This window comes from Centruroides vittatus, unplaced genomic scaffold (genome assembly GCF_030686945.1).
Source record: "Centruroides vittatus isolate TY-2023 unplaced genomic scaffold, ASM3068694v2 contig_4, whole genome shotgun sequence".
Taxonomy (NCBI): domain Eukaryota; kingdom Metazoa; phylum Arthropoda; class Arachnida; order Scorpiones; family Buthidae; genus Centruroides; species Centruroides vittatus.
The window spans coordinates 1,421,909-1,447,588 of NW_027122214.1; the positions used below are offsets into that span (position 1 = coordinate 1,421,909).

Sequence of the window (25,680 nt, forward strand, 5' to 3'; positions counted from 1 at the left end):
GTTTATCTTTGCACCATTCCTTAGGTCAAAAATATTTATTTCCTCACTATTTTCAATAATTAGGCTGTAATTTGAAAAAACTGTAGACCTATAAATTCTTACTGTTGTCCAGCTGTCTGCCCGCCCATTTGTCTTTTCTTAATCTTGAGAATGGAATTAGATGAAAGACGAGATCAGATATGGAAACCTTAGAGGCAGGAGGTCCCAATTAACTATATAAGTACTTCTGATGCAAGCCATAAGTCATGTTATTTCAATTCAAATGTTTTTCCCTGAAAGGTGTTAGATAGATGACCAGCATGACTCTAATGTTAAAGGAAAAGTATGATGTACAGGGGAAAGCCACTACTAATTTGAGGTGGAGAGCATATATTTTAAATGAAATAAATTAAAAATATGATTAAAGATTGCAGCCCAGCATTGTAATAGTGTTTAATTTCCAGTACATGCTGACTTATCCTTCACTAATCAGTTCTTTCATTTGGCTAAATGGAAAGTGGCTTGATTCTAATAAAGAAATGTTCAAAAATCTGAAGCTATTCATGTAAGACTTTTGACAGGATTACTAAATTAAATCAACTATAAAATTTTGATATTAAAAGTATAAAATAAAACATTTACCATTAAATCATACTAGATAAAATTAAAAAATTATCTAATAAGGATGGATAACAATCAATTACCAAAATTGGCCTTTAAATATAAACTTCTTAGAGATAAATATACGGAACATGTTAAAAGTAGGCTAAGTAATCAAAAACATCTTAAGTTTAAATAGAACAAATTATAAGACAAATGAAAATTGTCCATATGACAATAATGATCTGATTAGAATGTTATAAAATTTCTGGTGTTTTGTAGTGGCAATCAGAAAGCAATTTGTGATAATTTCTTCCATATAGAATGTAAAAAAAAATCTATAAGTTGATTTAAAATCTGAAAGTTAATTTCCTAAAAAAATAGACTTTATTAGAAATATAATTACACTATTATTATTTTTTAGTATTTTAAAGTTACCTAATTACTGTAGTATGGAATTTAAAATTACAATTATAATGCAATATTACTCTCATTTATCAAAACATTCAAATTTATACATATAAAAAATTATGGTGTTTGGTAAAAAAAAAAAGCATTGCATGTTGACAATTGAGTACTAGTGGGGAAAAATCTGAAACACTGACTGCCAATTTAGTTGTATTTGCTCATACAAATCAAGCTTTAAACTCTTGATTTTCATCTTTACACTTTCATAAATTTACATGAAATTTATTAATCTTTGTACAGTAGACGTACAATCTGGCATCCACTATACTCATTTACTGAAAATATGAATTTAACAATGTGATAAAGTTTATACAAAATAAATTTTTGTTTTTGATTAAAATTTTTTACATTTCTAAATATGAATTTATATTTGAATAAAAGAGGAAAAAATAAATTAATTTCCTAATCAAACACTATTAAAAATTAATTTACATTTGAACATAAACCATTCATTTTTGAAAAATACTATTAATACAATTTTTAAAATTAAATTATCATCATCTATAATACCTACACATATTTGAAAACTAAAATTACAGTATTTAATTTAGTACTTTTGGAAAAATTATTTTTATTAAATCTTTTTTGTTTATTTTGCCCATTGCATTACGTTGTATTTCAGGCACACAACGCACCTCGGAAGGTATAAGATAGGTAGGTAGTTTATCTTTGCACCACTCCTTTAGGTCATAAGTATTGATTTCCTCACCATTTTCAGTAACTAATACAGCTGCAACTTTCTCACCCCATGTTATATCTGGTAAACCTAAAACAGCACATTCTTTAATATTGGGATGAGTTAATAAATGGCTTTCTATATCCAAAGCACTAATTTTGTATCCTCCACTTTTAATAATGTCTACAGATGTACGTCCTAAAATCCTATATGCACCATCCTTGTAAACACTAGTATCACCTGCAAATTTTAAAAATGTAATTTAATATTTTTATTATATAGTAATATTTATTTATAATTAAATTTTATTTACAAAATTACAACTTATAATAAAGTATCAGTTTTAGTCTAATAAAAACAAAACTAAAAAATTAAATGCTTCAGGTTAAATATATATTAATTTTACATATGATTTAATATATAAATTATTTTATGTAGTTTGATACTTTTACCATTTCAGTTGTCTGGTTGACATTATATATAAAGCAAGTTTGAAAATTATTAATTAATGTAAATTATGTTAATTTTAGCCATAAAATTTTAGTATTGTTTTGTACTTTTTTATTATCAATAACTATTATTAACTAAAAACTGTACCAGATGCAAAAGGAATATGAATATTGTTTCCATAAATTTGCTTCTGATTGAATAATAAAAATGTATGTATTCTCTTACTCAAAATTACACACATTCTCATGGGAAATTTTATTTGTATTAATACTGGTAAGAAGCCCTAATAACTCATAAAATCAAGTCTACTGATTTATATTTAAAACAATCCTCATACCGGTACATATAAAATCCAATATATCTTCTTAAACCTTTAACTTTCCGGTACCAAGACGAAAAAACCCGACGAAGATCTCGGAGGAGAATCGAAAACGTTAGTTGTTGGTTAATTTTTTCGTCTTGGTACCGGAAAGTTAAAGGTTTAAGAAGATATATTGATTTATATTTGTTATATATTTTGTCTACGAGGACTTAGCCTGTTAATAGGACATTGCATTGATGTTATACCTGCAGGTATAATACAAGGTGATCAATAAAGATTGTTTGTTTTCTCTGAATAAGGTTTTCCTTGATTGCTAAAGCCAAGCCATAACACCAGTGCAATACATCCTATTAATAGGCTAAGTCCCCATAGACAAAATATATAACAAATTGAAAATAAGGACATAGAGACATATAAATTAAAACTATTAATTTATATTTTAAGACTTTAGAATGTTATAAAATGAGTTAGATTAAATTAGGTTATTTTATATCCAAATATATTAACTTTTCTTAAATATTAGAAAACTACACATCAATCTTATTGAGAAATAAAATTTTGGCATATTTAGTTCTATCTTGAGGAAACCGTGTTTTGTATTTTCTTTTCGTTTCTTTTCTTTCGAAGACACAATGTAGTGACGTAAACTTAAACACTGGGTGAATTTTTCATCCTTTTTATTCGGTTGGAACGCTTTTTTATTACATAACGCGTTTCGGGCCGATGCCCCTCTTCAGCCAACTAAACATTAAAAAGTAAGAGATGGCTATATACGAACATTTAAAATAAATACCGCGACGGTATACATAATTAGTTTTTAGAGGTTATTACCTTCTAAATCCTGGTGGTGAGAGCTTGTATACCATTAAAAGCTGGTCCGTACCTCGTTCGGTAGTTTAGACGGATGTAATAGTCCAAGGGTACAAATCTTTATAAAATTCGGTAAAAAAGTTGAGTATCAGTCTGTAGAAGTATACTGGGTTATTCTTCACAAATCGTATTCGTGAAACCATACCTGGAATTCGTCTACCGGTGTGTTGTCTAACGCTGATCTCGTACTCCTCCACCTCAACTGCGGAGTACGATCTGTTTCTAATTTGCATATATCTGGTCGAGCATCAGCAGGGGAATATTCCTTTTAATAGGTTTCTTTTCCAATAAAATTATTCGGGGACCTGGCGGTGATTTTTTAGAACTCATCAGTACACAGCGTGTGGCCATTGCTATTTTTTCCGCTTTTAATATTTTTAATATCTGTCGCTATGCAAATGACGTAACATCAGATCTTAAAACTGTTTTTTATTTTATAGTATATTTTATAGTAGTTTAATCCAATTTTCATTAATTTTTATGCTTAGATTAGTATTTATACAGGTCTTATTTTTATTTTTAATGATTTCTACACTTTCTTTGAATTTCCTGTTGTATGTCTTCTTTTCTCTATGTAGAATGCTTGTTTTAGTATCATCGATTTTACAGTTATTTAACACACAATGGTCATGGAATACTGAGTTTAGTCTGTTGTACTTTAAATCGGCTATATGTTCTTTCACTCTTATTTTGAGTTTTCGTTTTGTTTCTCCTATATAGAAGTTGGTATTTTCGCAAGTACATGGTATCTTATAAACTATGTTTTTCATATCGTCTTTTTTTATCTTCTGTTTCTTTTTTCTTTGTTTGGCTTTAAGTCTAGATAACAAGTTTACGTATTTTGGAGCAAGTTTTATATTATTTTTCCTCATATCTATGTCGATTTCTTCGTAAAGGTTCCTAATGTATGGGAAGCTGGCATATTTTGGTTTCGATTCGGTTTTTTTATCTTTTATTTTTGTTTGGTTATTAGTAATTTTATTTTCCCATTTATGAATCAGTCTGGTTGGGTACCCGTCTAGGGCAAACTTTTTCTTCAATTCGATGATGTATTTGAGTTTATTAGTTTCTTTACTAGTTCTATTCTGTATTTTTCGGTATTCCATGTTAAAGATGTTTTGTTTTATATATAGTGGTATATTTGAAGTATATTTTATTGTGGTGTTAATTGAACATGGTTTTTTAAAAGGTTCGAAATCTAATTCGTTTTCATTTCTTGTTATCATGACGTCTGTAGTATCGATAAAAAAACCGAATCGAAACCAAAATATGCCAGCTTCCCATACATTAGGAACCTTTACGAAGAAATCGACATAGATATGAGGAAAAATAATATAAAACTTGCTCCAAAATACGTAAACTTGTTATCTAGACTTAAAGCCAAACAAAGAAAAAAGAAACAGAAGATAAAAAAAGACGATATGAAAAACATAGTTTATAAGATACCATGTACTTGCGAAAATACCAACTTCTATATAGGAGAAACAAAACGAAAACTCAAAATAAGAGTGAAAGAACATATAGCCGATTTAAAGTACAACAGACTAAACTCAGTATTCCATGACCATTGTGTGTTAAATAACTGTAAAATCGATGATACTAAAACAAGCATTCTACATAGAGAAAAGAAGACATACAACAGGAAATTCAAAGAAAGTGTGGAAATCATTAAAAATAAAAATAAGACCTGTATAAATACTAATCTAAGCATAAAAATTAATGAAAATTGGATTAAACTACTATAAAATATACTATAAAATAAAAAACAGTTTTAAGATCTGATGTTACGTCATTTGCATAGCGACAGATATTAAAAATATTAAAAGCGGAAAAAATAGCAATGGCCACACGCTGTGTACTGATGAGTTCTAAAAAATCACCGCCAGGTCCCCGAATAATTTTATTGGAAAAGAAACCTATTAAAAGGAATATTCCCCTGCTGATGCTTGACCAGATATATGCAAATTAGAAACAGATCGTACTCCGCAGTTGAGGTGGAGGAGTACGAGATCAGCGTTAGACAACACACCGGTAGACGAATTCCAGGTATGGTTTCACGAATACGATTTGTGAAGAATAACCCAGTATACTTCTACAGACTGATACTCAACTTTTTTACCGAATTTTATAAAGATTTGTACCCTTGGACTATTACATCCGTCTAAACTACCGAACGAGGTACGGACCAGCTTTTAATGGTATACAAGCTCTCACCACCAGGATTTAGAAGGTAATAACCTCTAAAAACTAATTATGTATACCGTCGCGGTATTTATTTTAAATGTTCGTATATAGCCATCTCTTACTTTTTAATGTTTAGTTGGCTGAAGAGGGGCATCGGCCTGAAACGCGTTATGTAATAAAAAAGCGTTCCAACCGAATAATAAGGATGAAAAATTCGCCCAGTGTTTAAGTTTACGTCACTACATTGTGTCTTCGAAAGAAAAGAAACGGATTTGGCATATTTGTTTATTGCATCATTTCTATTTCTATCATTTCATCTATTTCTATGAGGGGGAGAGAGATAATCCCAGCACACTAAACAGCTATTGCATGTTTTTTTTCTTTTGGATTTTGCTCGATAAAAATCCATCTTAATTTCTTAGTATATCTCTTATATAAAGAAGAGCTACATGTTGCTCCAATGCAATCATTCTATCATTAACTATGCTTAATAGATTTAAGACATGGTCAAAAACTTCAATCTCCAGCTTCACCAATCTATGAAGCTCAGGTCTTTTTAATGTTCCAAAATTGGAATTATTGGAATCCAATTTTGGAACATTAAAGAGATCTGAAGATGAACTTAGTAGTAGATCAAAAATGTTTGTTTGAAAATTAAGTATATTAAAGTACTGATAATTTAAGATTTTTTGATGTCTAATTATCACTTATATCAATCCAGTCTGGTGTAGAAGTTGAACTTTATACCAAGAGCTTTTGCTCCAACACATGTGCTTATGCAAAGAAAACTTTTTTTTTGTTGATTTGCAGTGCAAAAAGTGACATTGTGGTATGTTTTGGTACTAATTTTTTTAATGAAATGTCTGGCATGTTCTGAAATGTCATCTTACCAGATTTTGTTGCATTTGATTTACTAAATATCCCTCCAAACAGCTTTGAGTAGAAGTACTTCAATTATAATCACCCAGTATAATATATACTAACTGAAATGCATTTTTTATTGAGACACATTTATACAAATTTAAATATAAAAATAATATTAATCAACAAACATTAATTCTTAAGTAAAACTTTTCAGCATATAGATTTGTTGTTAACATCTAATAAAATACAAATGTTAAAATAATTTCCTAGTGGAAGAGTTTTTCTACTAATTAAACATAAGAAATTGCAAAAACTAGCAAAAAGAGACTTTGTAAATTTTCGTCCAATGGCGATTATTATTAAAAAAGAGACTTGTTTATTTCTAATGCAACAGAAGCAAACATACTGTAATATTCTTTTCTTTTGTATAACATTTAACTTGTCAAACTTTTATGAGTGATTTTTTGTTTTATTTAACATAAATCAAATGTTTGTCTTGAAATAACAACATAAAATATATATATATATATATATGTGTGTGTGTGTAGTACTAGCAGATATGTCCAGCATTATCTGGGCAAAAAGTAAGAACATATATTAAAATGAAAACAATATTAAGCAATATTACAATTATCATTATTTTAGCTTGCCATTGTCACGTTTATTGTGATACTCAGATGATACAGAATAGCTCCATTTATTTCACTCGTTAGATAGGCAGAATTGATGTTTTTAAACAGAAAATAGCTGTTAAATTCTGCCTACACAAACTCAAGACATCTAAATTTTTTCTAATGTTAACTCTAACATACCATTCACAGTCAAATATGAAATGGTAATTTGCCAACCAATCAAATTTTGCAAAAAATGAACCAAATATTTAATCTTGGCACCCTTGAAAACCCTTAAAAACATATTTAGTGTTGCCAGTAACTTTGTATTAAGTAATTTTTCTATTTGAATGCCATCATCCTGCTGGTCAGATTGAAAGTGGGTGTTGTAAGGGGAGTTAAAGTTAATCTGAGCAGAAATAATCATTGACCTTCTCTTGGAAGAAAGCATGGTTCCCAAAAAGTTTCATTGCATTTGCTTAAATCATGTCAAAATGCATAAAGAACAAACTAACAAACTTCTTTATATATTAGATAATCTTAATTTAAATGTTTGCATTAATAATGCACTTTATCAAATTACATATTTAAATAAAAAATATAAAAGATTGTTTATACAACATTCAATGGAATTATAAGTGAATATGCATTTCTGTATAAAAACTATTTAATAAATTTTTCATTTAATTAACAAAATATTTATTTTTAATTAAAGCAATGTTGAAAAATTTGTATGTAACAAAATAGTGATCTTAAACTATATCTTTAAAAATGTAAAAAAATGTTTTGTACAATTAATAAATACCACAAAAAATATAAATACGACTTTTGTTTTGTACAAGAATATTTCACATTTGATTTTTTTCTACCTATGCCATATTTCTTAATGTTATTGCTTTCTATCAAATATATACTTTATGCAGCACATCATATCCTGCATTATATTTCACAAAAAAGATCAATAATATTTACCTGTCTTAAACCAGCCATCGGACGTAAAAGTTTTCTTTGTCTCATCTGGTTTATTCCAGTATTCTTTAAATACACTTCCACTCATAACTTGAAGTTCTCCAATTTCATCACTTGGATTTTTAATAATATTAGTCTTCTTATAATCACCTTCTACAATAACATCATAGCCAACTTTTGAAGGATTATCCTTAACAATACGAACTTTAACTCCTTTTAAAGGTGTTCCTACAAAGTCTGTAAAATTATTATTAGTTAAAGATTTTCAATACATTATTAATTAAAGATTCTCATTTTATAATATAGATAGTTTCTTATTTATTTCACAGATCATTTATAACAACTGATTTATAATATACAAAGCATGTGTTTAAAGTAAGACCTGCTTTGAAATAAGAAAAAAAAAGCATGAAAGATAAAAATAATTTATTATAGCCAAAAGAGATGTACACATAACTATGACATTGGTTGGCTTGTAGTGTCATTTTTCAGTTTATCACACTACACCTTTTGTGTGGCCGAGATATGTTCCATTTCTCTTGTTAAGCCTGAGAGCCTCTATTTCGGCCTATAGAGTAGGCTGAAAATGTTAGTTTTTCAATAAAACTATCTCGGCAACACAAAAGATGTAGTGTAATAAATTAATTATTTGCTGAGCACATTCTGTTTAATGTCACTTTTCAGTTCATCATTTTTAGATGATGAACTGAAAAATACGTTACTGAATGGATCAAGACACATTGATGGAGGACTTCTTTGACAATGATATAAGAATCCTGGTGACACAATATCAAAAACGTATGCAAATCAATGGTGACTATGTAAAAAAATAACAAAAATGTGTACTTTTTTTGGGCTATAATAAATTATTTTCATTTTTTATGTTTTTTCTTATTTTAAAAAGAAAACCTTAGTTTGAAAACATGCCTAATAAGAAACTATGAATTAAAAATCACATAAATATACAGGGTGGTCCTAAAGTGTGTGTGCAGTTTTATACTTCAAGTATAGTAAGATCCTGCTTAACGCGGGGAATGCGTTCCTAGACAACAAAGCGCTAAGTGAAACAGCATTAAACAGGGTCATTTTAACATAGAGTAAATAGAGATAGGGAAACACACGACCAAAAATAAACAAATTTTACTTTAATTTTAAGTTGTTTTTATATTAATTTGCATAATAATAATATGTTAAAATACATATAAACATATGCACACAGAAATGTAACATTCATTTTTTTGTGATGAAGATCCTGGCTCTTCTGAAATTCTTGTTTTTTGCAATAAAGTTGTGTAGTTTCATTTGTCGCTTGTCCTGTTTTACAAATTCAAATTCTGCTAAATCTTAGTAACCCCAAAATGATGATAGTCAAAAAAAAAAAATAAAATAAACTGCATGCTTTGGCATACAGTTTACTTTTTCTTCGACTGTCATCATTTGGGAATAACTAATAGATTCTGTAAATAAAATAAATTATAGATCACCCCTTCATAAATTAATAAATTAGATATTTAACGCTTTTCGGGAGTGTCCTAATTACTGTTTAGGTAGAAGTTTACATATATTAGAATACTTCTAAAAAACAGTAAAGATCTAATTTATTAATGTACTAGTACATTAAATTAGATTTACATTGATAAAATAATTACATACAAAAATTCAAAAGTTAGGTTCTCGAATATTATTTACTGCATAATTTTACCATTTGTACATCTTTAGTTATTGAAATAGAAAACTGCTGTTAAACTTTAAGACCATCCTGTATCATATATACAGGGTCTTCCAAAATGAATGCTACCATTTTAAATTAATAATTATGTTGATTATTATCTGAAAAGTGTTCATTCTACATCAATCAATAGAGTAACTGTCTCAATTTCATCTCCCATCTGCATTCAAATGTCTTATTGTTTACTACCTCTAGGAATTACTGTAAACAAAAATGATGACTCCACAACAGAAAAGTTTTGCAACATTGTGTAACATGAAAAATCTGAAGGAGCTGTTGCATTGTGGCCACTTTGGAAGGAATGACAACAGATATGTTGTAATGAGTGTAGGAAGAATTTGAGTATTGGTTGGATGTGTACTATGTGACACAAAGTGCACACATTGAGAAATCGTAATGGTCAAATTAAAACTTGGGACAGTTTTCCAATGTTTTAATGTACATTACAACATTCTCAGATAATAATTTAAATAATTACAATAATTTAAAATAGTAGTATTCTTTTGGAAAATCCTGTATTAATTTTAATTATTAGTAAACTGATAAAATGAACATGCATTTGATTCATTAATCTGAAAATAACAAAAACTATATTATTGTGTTGGTACTGATTATTTCAATTTCATATCAATAATTCTGCATAAAATCAGATAGTCACTTTTTAATATTTAAGATAATTTTTAAAACTGCATTCAAATTCATGTTGGTACTTTTCCTCTTGATTAAAAATTTAACTTTAGACTAAAACTCAAACTAATATTTTGCAATCTGTGAAAAAATAAGAAAAATATTTATTAATGAAAAAATTATAAATGGTAATGCAGATTCAAATCCTGTTACATAGTTGTATACAACAAGACTTATACAGTTAAATGAAAATAAAAAGTTTTCATTGAGATGTCATAATTTTGTTTATAGGAATATTTTAAGTTGATTGTACTGTACAAGTGATTGCTTTATTATTTCTTATTTTCAAATAATGATGCTAATAGCTTACCATAATCAAATTTATTAAAGAAGAACATTAGCAAAATTTCTTCTGTGAGACTTACAGAATTGTGTTCATTCCCAAAATCCGTTCAATTGATTTTGATTAAACTTTATCATTTTCCATTAATTGTGATGCAAAATCCAAAAATGCAATAAAAAATGGGGGTTTATGTCTTTGTTTTCAATTCTTTCACAATACGACAAAGTCACGTGATGTCTTAGTATTAAATGTACTACAGTAGGTGGCCATAATTAAACTTCTACAGTATTCTGGGTTTTCATGTGCTTCATCTATCAACCAGAATGTAGTCATACTATTCAAGGCTTGGAAAAAGGATTCATAAAAACCTTTGGTTTCAAAATTTGACAAGAAGTGGACCTAAGGAGCACCACTTATTCTCAACATTTAAACATCGTGTTCCAAATTCAAGATGTTCACTAGATGATGATGACAATTTTTGTATTGTTGAAAGTACTTGCATTTTAAAAAGGGTTTTAATGCCGTCTGACAGTGTGTGTATCTAATATTATATAATATTTGACTGGAGTTTAACATACTATTTGCCAGTTAGATCTGGAAAGATGGAAATTTGTTCTGAGTTACAGAAGTTGCAGGAGTTATTGTCAATATTATATAATATTTGACTGGAGTTTAACATACTATTTGCCAGTTAGATCTGGAAAGATGGAAATTTGTTCTGAGTTACAGAAGTTGCAGGAGTTATTGTCAATTGCCTTGACTAATGTTGGTTTTATCACTGCATGCAGAGACATTTTAACAGTGTGTCAGACCCTAGGCACAAAGATAAATTTTGGCTCCTTTTCTGATTACCCAATAACTAGCCATAATTAAATTTTAATTGAAGCAATTGTACTTACTATCAGTTTTAGTTTACTAATTTTTTATTTGTACTTGCAAATTATACACTGGCAGACAAAACCTAAGGACGAATGCTATTTTCAACAATTACAGTTAGAAACTGAACCGCAGCAGCCTGTTGAAATATGCTTGAACTCGTGATGTACTTTGTTAAGTAAAGCTTATGCAAATGTTTGAGTTCCACATGTGTCAGTCACATGACAGCACAGATAAGAAATTTCAGGCAATCTGCACACACAGTCAGTTTTTGTTGGATGTGAAATTTGAATGGGAAGAAGTTAAGTTACAATAATAAAATTCTGGACATGTCTTCCAGGCATCATTTAGATGATTTTACTCATGGAAGAATAATCAGAAAGCTGGAAGAAGGGCAGAATGTAACAGATGTTGCGCGTGAATTTAACATTGCGCACAGTATCGTTTCTAGACTATGGGCAGCATTTCAAACTAACGGAATGTGCAGCAGGCACAATGGGAGAGGTCATCCTAGCAGTAAGACACCCCAAGAAGATCAGTATATTGTTCTTTCAGTGAATAGGAACTGACACAGCACAGCTGGTGAACTGGCAAGTCATTTACAGGCAGCCACAGGAACTAAGATATGCCATAAAACTGTTGCAAGATGTTTGTGAAAGAAAGGACTATATGCCTGAAAACCTGTTGTGTGTGTCCCACTCTCAAGAGTTCACTGAAGCGCCCATTTGCAATGGTGCCATCGGCATCACAATTGGACTAATGACTGGGCTACCATGCTCTTCTAAGATGAGAGTAGATTCAGTCTATCATCTGATTCTAGACAGCAATTGATATGGCGTGAGGTTAGCAGTGCTTATTGTCCCAAAAATATTCAGGAAAGTGATCAATATCCAACTTGTAGTATCATGGTGTGAGCAGGCATCATGGTCAATGGTCATACAGACTTGTATGTGGTTGCTCGAGGGACCATGACTGGCCAACAGTACAATGATGAAGTTCCGTTCCCACATGTTCGATTTTTCTGAGGTGTTGTCGGTGAAAAGTTTTGTTTTATGGATGATAACATGCCTTGCCTAACCTAACCGAGACCTGACATATCCAGAAAAATTCCTGGGTTTTTTGACCTGTGGAGTCACAGGTTTGAACCTGGGTCTCCAGAGCAATAGGCTAACACTTTAATTGTGTTAGCCATACAGTCAACAGCACAAAGTGGGTAGCATATGAATAATTTTGAGAATGTAAAAGCACTTCACTAAATATTAATTCTAGTTTCTCTGCTGAGCTAGCTGATGGGCTGAGATATTATTAATCTAAATATAGTCTTGTGAAAACTTGAGATTGAAATGGAGTACCTTGGTGTCATCTCATAAAGTGAAAATTTTGGCTTTGTCTCAGTTTCCATAGTGAAAACATTAGGAAAATTTAAAATAATAAATAATTTTATGTTACACATTGGAGCAGTGCTAAAAGTATTCTGGCAACACTGTTTTAATGTTAATTTTGGAGCATGCTGAGCACATGAGAAGAAACTTATCTCTTGTATATTTTGCATTCCAACGACCTCAGCTACTGTTGAAAGAATTTTTTCTTAAAGTGGCTTGATTATGTACTCCAAACATGTCAGATTGACAGATTTATTAGAATTGTTACTTTTTAAAGGTTAATAGTAAACACACAGAACTATCAAATTTGAATCTTAGATGCAATCTGAAATGTGCAGCATATTCCACTGTACACATCTAGTTACAAGTTGGTGTAGTTTCACAAAAATCTTTACAACAGTTCTTTTTGTTTTGTTATTGCAAAGAAGCAACATAGTATGCTCTTTAGCTTCATTAGTCTGAAATTATGACAGTGAGGATGCTTGTAAAGAATCACTTTTATGCAAGATAGAGCATCATCTCAAACTGCATAATCAAGTGACAGTTTATGCAACATTAAAAAGAATGGTTAATTACTCTTTCTGATATTTTCTATTGAAAAGTGATCAGTCACTTATTCCCATTTGAAAGGTCCTTATGTGATATTTGTTTGAGGGGCTATTTCAAGGCCAACCATTATTATGGAAATGTCCCTAACTTGGCAGTCCTAAAGGACAACACAACACAACACAACATTTACAAAACATTTCTCTCAGTATGTTCTGTCAAGCATGATGTGAGTAAAAAGCAGTCTCTGGTCCAAATGGCAATAACATAGAACAACATATAATTCATTGTAATTGGACTAAATAAACTTTCACTTCATGTGTCATTTTGTTATTCATCATATCTATTTTTCACCGTTTTTACCTTGTATGAACACTACCATATTTCTCTCAACCAGCATATTTTGGGATTAAAATTTTTTTGTGGCATTCTTTTCCATGCTCTGAAAAGTTTACCTTCCAAATTTTGTGACATTTCAACATCAGATCAAAAGCCAGAAAGCCTTAAAGTTTAAATATGACTAATTCATATTTTATTATATAAAACTGTGAAACTAAAAGAATTAATAGTCAACTGGAATGATGTAATAAACACTTCAATCAAAAGCCTTAAATTATATTCCAGTAAGGTTTAATCTGAAAAAGGGTTTTTCAACTGATGTTTTTGATCTGCAATTGGAGATCTTCTTCAGGTCTGTATATTTGATGACAGAATGATTAAATTGAACAATAACGTTTTTTGAAAAATTAAACAAAAGAAATTCTTGAAATATATAAAATAGAATTAAAAGTAACAGTATATGTAAAAGTTAATAGTACAAAAATATACAATTAAAAAGTAAATATTTAAAAACTATATAACTGTAACCAAGAACTTTTTGTTATACTGTCCCTACATCATGTTACATCATATTCAGTCACATGATCATATAAGGATTGCCATGTGTATGATAATTGTTTTTCGTCTTTGAAATTTATGCAATGGCCCTTTTTGTCAGATTTAAATATTTCTAATGCTTCTAGTATCTTGATAGAGCTGGTGCATTTTGTTCTCTTGATGACAGTAGCCTTACAGACCTGAAGATCTCCAATTGCAGATCAATAACATTAGTCAAAAAAAACCTTTTTTGAATTAAATCTTACTGGAATATAATTTAAGGCTTTTGAGTGAAGTGTTAATTGCAAAACTTTTGAGAAAGCATTAAATTATTTCATAGGCTAATTTAGTGAATGACTTCAATTTCAATTCTTTGCAAATTAGTTATGGAAATTATAAAATATATTTTCCATATATTTAAAATTAAAAACAAAAAACAAGAAAAAATATTTGTCTCTTCCTGGATTTAAGCTAATAAAATAATCAGTTAAAATAAATAAATTATATAAACTATAAATAAAATTGCAAGAATATATTTTTGTTGGACTTTTTGCCAATGTCTGAAGCAGCCCCATGGAGAAAGAACACAAATTCTAGTAAAACCTCTGGACCACTAAAACCCAGGCCCCTTTTCTAACCACATTTCCCCACCCACTGTATCTTAATAACTCAGCTGTATCCAACCAGCCAATCTTTTTATTTGGGGAAATTTTTCCATATTCCCTCTTCATAACCACAGTGATGTGTCCTTGCTTAGAAACAAAGAAACTAATTTTTCAAAATGGGCTCTTGAGTCCTCTATAAGGCCCTGGCTCCATATGTATGTCTTCCTCCTACGGAGCTGGTCTGGTATTTTACTATATTTGTTTAAAATCATGAAATTATTTTCAAATATCTTATCTATTAGCATAATCTTTTCTACAATAGTATAATTAATCCTTAATAAATAATAAACTCTTTTAATTAGATTTATAAGGAAATGATTATATTTAAAAAATTTAATAATTCTGAATTTAATTAATCATAATTAGCCTAGTTTGAAAATCAGTGGCTTAGTGAGGGGGGGTGCAAGGAGATGTATCATGTACCAGGCACCACTCGCAGAGGGGCGCCCAAATGGTCTCCAAGACAAACTATATGTGTTTGTGGAGGGGGGCACCAATAAAGTGTTGTGCCCATGGTGCCAGTTATGTTTGCTAAGCCACTGCTGAAAATATTAGTTCATGTAATTAATTTAAGAAAATATATGTATAATAGATATTCCTAAAGCATTGCTCACACATGCAACACTAAACTCTTAAAAACTGAATGGCAAAGTTAAAATTTCCAGCCAGTTAATTAGTTTTATCTAATTATTTAAAATTTAATCACAAATATATTTTGTAATATATTTAAACAATTTGTAAAAATTATGAAAATAGAATTATTACTTGGTTTTCGATTTCCATGTAATGGATTAGATAACGCCATTCCAATTTCTGTCATGCCATATCTCTCTAATAACCTGTGACCAGTAATTTCTTCCCATCTTTCTAAAATTGGCTTTGATAGAGAAGCTGATCCACTGACCATCAATCTGATATATAAAACGTTGTTATATAATTTTATAATTATTATTACATTTCAAAAATAATTATTATAATAAGAAACAATAAAAGATTTTAATAATTGTATCTAGAGTTGCCAGCATTCTTTATCTCAAAGGACAGTCTTTTATTTTAGCTAAAATGTCCTTGCCCTTTATCAAATTGAGATAAGATGCAATTTGTCCTTTATTTTTATCCTTCAATATCTGTGTTTCATAAAGGCAGTGACAAATTTCTGAATAGGTATATGCCTATCATTATATATCACACAATATCCTTCCAACAAAAAAATGGGTTTAGTTCAAAATCCTCAAGAAATAAAAATATCTACAAAATCAAAGCCTGCTGTTATTGTTTTTATATGTTGTTGTTTTGATAAAAAGTTTGAAATAAAATTTTTATACATTTTTGCAGATCTTGGGGATTTTATATTGACAATTTTGTATAGTTTAAGTAGAAAGAGCATAAAATTATATATCAACAAATGTTTAATGGTTGGTTTTAATAGTCTGTTTTCTGTGCCAAACAAATAAAGTTTGTTTTACAATAATTGATTATATAGTATTATGTATTGATGTATTATTTATTAATATACTAGGACAAACAACTCTATGAAAACCTGATATTACTAAAGCCAACCACTGCTATATACCATCACACTGTATAATGACTATAATACTTATAAATTACCAAACAATTTGACACTAGAGGGAAGCATTAGGCACCATCTCATAGTAAATTTAATAATTATAATTTTAATTAAATAATTTAATACTAGGACATCATACGACTTTGTTGTATCACAATAGAATTGAAACAGAGCCGGAAGGAAAGAAGTGACCCCTGCACCTGTTAGGCATAGAAGAGATGATTCTTGTACAGTACCTGATGGATGTAGACAGGTAAACTTTGCAGTTGCTGCCACAAAAAAGGCTATCCTCATACATACAGGCCACAAGAGAGACAATCCTTGCACTGGCCAGGTATGGGCAATGATTCAAGAACAAAGCAATCACTATTGATTTCTTTGTTCATGTGTTTTGCTCATTTTTTGTGCTTATTTTTCATTAGGTGCACATAATCCTATTTTTATTTTTGACCCCTAAGCCTAAATTCCATTAGGTGTGCTCATCGCATCAGAGAGCATGGACATTGTCACGGTAATACCTTTGTATATCAAAAACAAAGTCACAGACTCCTATTTTTACTTTCCCAGTTGTTAGCCTATATATAACAGAGGAAAAGTATGATGATTAGTCAAAAAATAATCCCCAAGATTTTTACTAAGATTCCCTAATACATTTTTTGACTTAGGCCACTAAGTCAAAAAATGTATTAGGGAATCTAATGCATTTCTCGATGTTTCAAGGCCCAGGAGACCTTGAAACATCGAGAAATGCAAAAACATTCAGAGTTTTTTTCTCTATGCATGGATGTTAAGGTGTGTGTGTGTGTTTGTGTGTGGCACAATTTTGTTTACCCTCTTTGAAGCTTAACTCTTGTGCTTTAAAAAATTTCTGAAATTTTGCAGGAAGATTTGTGTATTAGAAAGATTCATGCTAGTAAGTCTTGCTAGTTTAAGCAACAGGATGGAGATAAAGGGTGGTTGTGTGTCATAACTCGACTTAATGATGATTTTACTTGTTATTAGCATTTACAATTTTTTATAACACCCATCCCTACCCTCAAAATTAAGCTTTCTGTCATTTTATAATATTTAAAAATGTAAACAGGTTTTTTAACAGATAGCATAACCAGAATTTTAATGTTTCAGGAAAGTTAAGCAATTTGTTGCTGAATTTTTAAAATTTAAATGAACCCCATGTTACTTTTCTGGATTCCATGTCTCAATTAATGAAAAATGGCAGTTTTATCAAAATTGATCCATTAAATTTTAAGAACAAACTCAATTCTATAAGTCCATACAAGACATGTAGTAACCGTGATATATTACATGACAAAGTCGCTCAATTTACGGAATATCGCTTTGTCGTGCTCACTTGTGAAATGACCTTATATCTTGAAAACAGTCATGGACCCCCATTTTTTATTGCAGTTTTGGATTCCACATCACAATTAATGGAAAATGGCAAAGTTTAATCAAAATCTATCAAACAGATTTTGAGAATGAACACAATTCTGTAAGCCTCATAGAAGAAGCCTCACTAATGCTTTACTTCAAATATTTATCCCTGTACCTATACATCTCTTCCTCTATACGACTACTTTTATTTGTGAAACATGCATTCCTACATCAATCATATTTAAATTTTTTTTAGAACAATCCATAAAATGTTTAATGGTTAATTGATTAGCTGTTATGTTTATAATAATTTTTGGGTTATATTTATGTTTGAGAAAATAAGTTACTTCCATGCTAATAAAAACGTAGTAAAAATTAATGAGTTTCATTATTGACTTGTTATAGCTACTAAACAAAATGAATAAAAAATATATCAAAACAAGTAATTTGTGAAAATTATGAAAGTTATAAATCTAGAATTACAAAAATAATTTTATTTCAATAGAAAACCAAATAAACAACATTAATTAATGAAAGTTTTTTGACAGTGTTTTGATACAGGATCATCACACAAACAGATCTTTTGTTTGCGCAAATTTGATCACTATTGATTTTGTATGTGAGTATGTGTCAGTATGATTTTGTATTGTACAGTATGTCATTTGATGAGATTTTGACAGAATTTTGATTTGTTTGCATTTTGATTTCAGGATTTTGATTGGATCACCAAAAAGACATGGCTTACCATTACAATTTTAAACTAAAATTTGTGAATATTTAGAGTCAATATGAAAACTATAATTTTAAAATCAAAATCTTTCTTTGTAGGCACTAATAGAACCTATTTTCAGGCCAATTGTGGGTTTGGGCCAGGTCCCAATGGGGTGACTAGGGGGTGAGAGATGAGGTTCAATAGTATATAACAGAACAGATCAACCCAAAAAAATTCCTTGGTTTTTTGACCACCCAAGTTTGATCCTATGTTCCCAGAGCAGCAGGCTGATGCTGTAACTCTGCCATCCAGCTGACTTAAATGTTCCATGCTGGGTTTGATTCCAAGCATGGGAACATTTAAGTCTTCTGGGTGAAAGTCAGATATTTAACTACTAGAAAATACAGGAAAACAGAATGTTTAGTAATTAACTAAAAATTCATTCAATTTTATATTTTTGAATGGAATGGAATAAAAATTAGATGGTGGTAGCATTATCATTTTTAATTGTTCCAGTTAAATAATCCAGTTATAGAAATCTGGCAACCCTAGTTGTATCACTAATTTAATTAAAATAATTAAATCTATTATTATTATTATTTTAACATTATATAAGAAGTGTCACCTTTCAACAATTTGATATGAAAATTTTTTAATATAAACTATTCCTTACAGAACTCTATCCTTTCATATTTTAAATCATACCAGAATATAAGTTAAAATTAAAACATTTATACCTTATTTTTTGTACTCAATTTACTTCAGGTAGTAGCAGTTACAAGTTGCAAATTTACCAAATTTTTTATTACTGGTAAAACAGTAAATTTTCAAAACATGACTGGTTTACTGGTAGTGTTACCACCCGCCCGGTTTTCACCTGGACAGTCCGGGAATTGACTCACTGTCTGGGTGAACTATTAATTTTGTCCAGGAATTTCGTAGAAATTGTGAAATTACGATGAAACAAATTTCTTGCAAATATTTTTATAAATTTACTCATCTGCCATGTTACTCTGTTTACGCCAATGCGTGATGCGCAACCTGCCTCTCGACTTTTTTTCTTTCCTTTTTTTTAGCTTGTACATCCGTACACATCTTCTATAAAGCTAAATTGGTTGCTCTTTCTTAATTTAGATTACACACATTACTCCTATGCAAGTCCCTAATCCCTAACTGTAACTGATTTAGAACCGGTATGCACATTATTCTTTGCATTGTAAAATGACATTGCGCATGCGTCAGGAACTTCTGTTCCAACAAACTTGACCTGCCATCCAGGTCAGCAATGTTGTAAAGGTGGCAACACTATTTACTGGTAATTTATTAATTTTTTACTCCAAATGCAAAAATTAGTGTACTAGTGATTGTTCAGTTGTTGACTCATCAGTAAGCTGGCAATTAAATAATTACTAGTATGCTATGTTCAATTGAACTCCCTTTCTTCCATTTTGAAATGCATACATTGCCTGAGAAATGGCATATGTTGTAATTTTTTAGTTGCTATGATTAAATAATGGCCAATGCAAGTACTCATAATCAAATAAATGTTTTCCATTTTATCAACTAAAATCACTTTTATACTCTAGGTGTTACAAGTAAGAAACAAATTTCCAAACTTGTCCAGTATATTGCTGTTATTCAACTGTTAGCTATAGTCATCTGGTTAGGTTATGGTAGGTTAGTTTAGTTAGTGAGTAAGTAAATGTTTAAAAAATAAAATAAGTAAAATAAAAAGAATAAAAAAAAATTAAAATTAAAAAAAACTTGGGGTCTTGCTTGTTTGTCTTCTGTCGGTCCATTCATCTTGTCTAGTTTGTCTTGTGCTCATTTGTTTTCATATTGTCTGTCTAGCTGTTAATAGTATTTAGATTTGCACTTGCATTCTGTTTTATTAGTATTAAGTAGATATAAGTCTTCCTACTAACAGCCACTTGGCACCCAACTTCTATGCTTAGCTATTCATGGCGGCACTCAATTATTGATGTTTGCTACACTCAGGTTTTCTTTTAGACCCTTCGGCAGACTACGGCCTTGCAGCCTAAAAACTGCATGCCAATATCAAACATATAGGGTACATAGCCATATGTACACTGTTCAGAGGGATCCTACCTTTTTCTACTGTCTATCTCCTCCCCCCTTTCCCTTACCCTCTTTTCCACCAGCTAAACACCTTTGTATGGCCAATGTCTTTCATGTATGTATGTATGTTATTCAACTATGGTACTATTGAACACTATTCAAAAGTGTCCTAACTATTTGCTAAATAGTGCCCTAGTATGAACAAAACATTCAAATCAAAAAAATAAAATTTAGGTTAGATTTACTGTTTGAGATTAACTTTCCTTGTTATGGTTAAACAAACTGGAACACAAGATAACAACAACAATTAAAGAATTGTATGTCTTTTCTGAAAAACTACAAAACTACAATTCCAAAGTTACAATTTTCTCATTAAAAATCCATCCAATAAACAAAGTGTTGATTATAAATACACCTCACTAACCTTAATAATGCTTTGCAGTTATTTTGCAAAGTACTACGAACATTTTTGGTCCACACTAGGACCTTCTTCAGGTGGAGTTCTAGAAAAAAACTTTTTTCTGGTGTGATTAGTGCCTTATTCAGTTTCCAATGCATTCTAATTTCAAATGCTTCTATTTTCAAATTTCCTTTTAAAATTTTAATCCCTAACAATGAGCACCTGTGTTAACTGTTATAACGGCGGGCTATACAAAGCCTGCCATGCCCGAGAGTTGTTTTTTGTCTTTAAAATTTCTAATGCCTTCAAATTCCTAAGTTGATTTATATGACAAATTTGCTGGATTATGGATGCTTGTTGTAATTCAGGTATAATGCTGTTTTCACTTGCATATATAGCTAAGGCAGTAGTATTTTTCTTCTTTTCAAGATTGATTTTATGTTCATGGAGGCATTGTTTGAGCAATCTTCTTGTAGATCCAATATATACACAGTCTCTGTGAATAACGGACAAGCAAACAAACCAACTTTGAAATCAATTGAATGGGGCTCCAGAAAATAGTCCACAGTGAGACGTGTCTCCCTGTGGACTATTACTATAACATATGAACACCATATGCAGTCCTTATATCGAGAAATTGGGACTTACACTAATTCAAAAATAGCCTACAGATGTAAGCTGGATGCATTCAGCATGCTAAGGAATGAAAAGGATCAGGCAGACATCAAAAGAGTGCCAGGAGTATATAAAATTCCACTCAAAGATAACAGGTTCAACAGACCTTGTATATATTGGATCTACAAGAAGATCACTCAAACAACACCTCTGTGAACATAAAACCGACATTGAAAAGAAAAACACTACCGCCTTAGCTATATATGCCAGTGAAAACAGCATTACACCTGAATTACAACAAGCAACCATAATCCGGCAAACTTGTCATACAAATCAACTTAGGAATTTGGAGGCATTAGAAATTTTTAAAGCAGAACACCAGGGCCTTTCAATCAATTTTAAGGACAGAAAAACAACTCTGTTGTTTTCCGTCCTTAATATGTTACAAAATAACTGCAAAGCATTATTAAGATTAGTGAGGTGTATTTATAATTTTATTGCTGAAAATATAATCACCTCACAGGCAAACAAACATTATTCTGAATTGAAATCCACTTCTTGTACGTCAATTCAATATTAAGAAGACCTAATGCTCATTTTCTTGTTTTAATCCACACTAAAGGTTTACTGTTAAAAATTACCCCTATTGAAAGATAATATTCCTCTTTCTCTATGTTTAAAAAATGATTTAAATGGATTGTATAATAAAATGGTGGCATGTCTCTGATTCCAGCAAACAGAAGAAACAGTGGAGACGCACATTCTAACCTAACCTAACCTATTTTAATAAATTATCCCTTTCTAATAATTTGGTTGGTGATAATTATGGTAATTTATTAGAATAGGTTAGAACGTGCATCCCCACTGTTTCTTCTGTTTGCTGGAATTTTGCACACCATAGGTAAATTTAACCTATTATTACAAAGTTATATTTTGATAAATCTTTGTTTAATCATTGTTTGATCTTTCAGTCTAAATATTTACACATCACTATTTGTTATTTTCTATATATTTTCCAGTTTTTGTGATATCATTAACAGATAACACTTGTGTTTTTTTTCTTAATTTTATACACAGAGATGTTTGATTTTTTATAAAAATTTTTACTTTTTAATATTATTGTTAATTGTCTACTTGAACTTTACTTATTAATAGGACTTTATACTGGTGTTTAAAGATTGGCACAGTAATGAGAGTTAGTTCAGGAAAGAACAAAATTTCTTTATTATATTACCTGTAGTAATAATTAATATAGATATGTAGTAATATAATAATGTAGATATAATAAAGAAATTTTGTTCTTTCCTGAACTAACTCTCATTACTATGCCAATCTTTAAACACCAGTATAAAGTCCTATTAATAAGTAAAGTCCAAGTAGACAATTAACAATAATATTAGATTTTAAGGACAGTAAGGCTTTTACAATTATTTTTACTTTTTGTTTATGTCATAATATCCTTCTATCATTTAAAGAATTTTATTTTTTATTACGATAAGTAAGTATTACTATTCATTGTGAATTAATAAGTATTCATGCTTATTTATTGTAATAAAAACATTAACTTTCAAATTTTATATAAAAAATTAATTTTTATTTAAGAAATTAGAATAATTTGTGAAGGTGCATTTGAATACTAAATACAGTATAACTCTGATTATCTGAGTTAATGTGGACCAATGTTACTTCAAGTAACTGAAAGCTTGACTAGTCATTTTGGATTAAATACTATAAATAAGTTAATACCATATAATTCTTTTATAGGCTATTTTTATATCTTAGTGACTTTAATCATAAAAACAATATATTGTTTCATAATATAATACGTATCATATAATACATTTTAATATCAACAGTTTGTCTCAAATTGAAGTTAAAATGATAAAAGGTAACAGAAGCAAATTTTGTAATACATTATCATTTTAAACTTTCTTTAAGCAGTCCTTTAGAGTTAAGAAAAGTAATGTATTCACTTACATATTTGCCTTAGATAATGCAGGACCTCAGTTAATCAGAGCTATACTGTATTATATTTTCATAGTTATCACTTTATATTTTAATTCAATAAATATATGACTGTTTTACCTTATATCCTTTTTACAAACAGCTTTTATATACTCTCTACTATGGGAAAAATATTTATTTTTGGGAAACTGCTCATCAAACTCTTCAATTAATTTTACATAAATTGTTGGAACAGCCATGAATATATTAATCCTAGGTATTTTATTTAATGTATTAAGCAAATAATCCCAAACCTAAGAAGGAAAAATTATATACAGTATTAATAAACTTTAAAAAATAACAATATGAAAATTAGATCTAATCACCTCTGTCTTATTAAATTTAGGTAGCATAACGCAGCATGCTCCAACATATAAAGGGCACATCAAAGCATTCACAATACCGTGTGTATGATGAAGAGGTAAAGTATGCAATATCACATCTGTTTTTTTCCATTCCCATGCATCTATCAAAGTACACATACAACAATGTAGATTTTTATGAGTAAGCACAACACCTTTTGGTGATCCAGTAGTTCCACTAGTGTACAAAATCATTGCATTTTTATCCATTATTTTTTTATATTCTTTTATAACATAATTCAGATTATTTTTCAATTCTGGAATTTCTTCAAACTGATCACCTGATTTTCTTGGGTGTGTCATCAATAACATTGGCAGAGATAAAGCTTCAGAAATTGGATTTAATTTTTCTACAAATTCTTCTGTCGTTACAATTACCGAACTCTCTGAATTTTCAATATAATACTGTAGCCGTGGCACTGGATCAACATTACTTAATGGCACAGCTACATGTCCAGACATCCAGCAAGCCCATTGTGCAATTACATAGGAAACATCATTTTGACACAAAAATGATATTCTTTTCTGAACTTCCTTATTTTCATTAGTAAGAACATTTAACAACTTTTCAGTTAATGCTTTACTGTGTTTAAATATCTCACCATAATTATATTGTCCATAATGATCAACAACAGCAAGACGATTTGCGAACTCCAAAGAACGATTGTAAATGGGAATAAAAGGCGGAAATAAAGCAAAACTGTGAGAGTTTCGGAAATGACACTTATTTCTAAAGTTATTAAAATATATCCAATAATGATTTCTCGTTAATTTAGGTATAAACCGCATTTTATCTCTATTTGTTTAAATATTGAAAATATAATTTCATTTCGTAAATTCAAATACATTCAATAAAAATGGATTTTCCATTAATAAAAAAATCGAAATATCACATGCCAACGTCGTCAAGTGCTCTCTACCATACCAAAAACACGAAACGATTTCGGCCACCTAACGTTATTTAATTTATAAATAAATAAATAAAACATCCAAACTAAATTAGATCTTAATATGAAATTTTTTTATTAATGGTAAAATGATTAAAAATTCTTCCGTGTTTTTTAATTGTTTTAATTTTTGAAAATAAATTATTTAAAATAGGCTATATATAATTGTGTATACCAGTGTAAACGAAAAGGTTGGGGGGTGTCCAACCTTTTTCTTTCTCTGGGCTACATTGGAAGAAGTCGTGGAGTTTTGGGCCACAAGTATATTATATATACTTGCGGCCCAATCCTTAAATATACAAGTATATTTAAGGATTGACATGTCTAAACCAATGGTATTGAAACATTTTAACAGTGCGACCCCAAATGGAGTCGCGACCCATAGATTGAATACCACTGGTCTAAACTATGGTAATAAGTATTAAAACTTTATCACGAAAAAAGATATTTTAAAAACTTACTTCTACAAACAGTTTCAACTTTTACTTAGAAATAGATAAATCTATTAATTATAAAGAAGACAAACGTAAATTTATTTGAAAAACAAAAATATTTGTTTTATTTGGATCTCTAGTTAATA

At 29.8% G+C, this 25,680-nt stretch overlaps 1 protein-coding gene across 1 annotated transcript; it reads right to left on the minus strand.

The window, feature by feature from the left end:
• Positions 1–808: 808 nt before the first annotated feature.
• On the minus strand, positions 809–25,033 carry LOC136976248 (malonate--CoA ligase ACSF3, mitochondrial-like). The gene is made up of 5 exons (XM_067271470.1): positions 24,118–25,033; positions 23,873–24,045; positions 15,803–15,948; positions 7,997–8,230; positions 809–1,963 (listed from the first exon to the last, which is right to left on the minus strand). The coding sequence occupies exons 1-5, from the start codon at positions 24,940–24,942 to the stop codon at positions 1,590–1,592; spliced, it is 1,752 nt and encodes a 583-aa protein (XP_067127571.1). The 5' UTR covers positions 24,943–25,033; the 3' UTR covers positions 809–1,589.
• Positions 25,034–25,680: the final 647 nt, after the last annotated feature.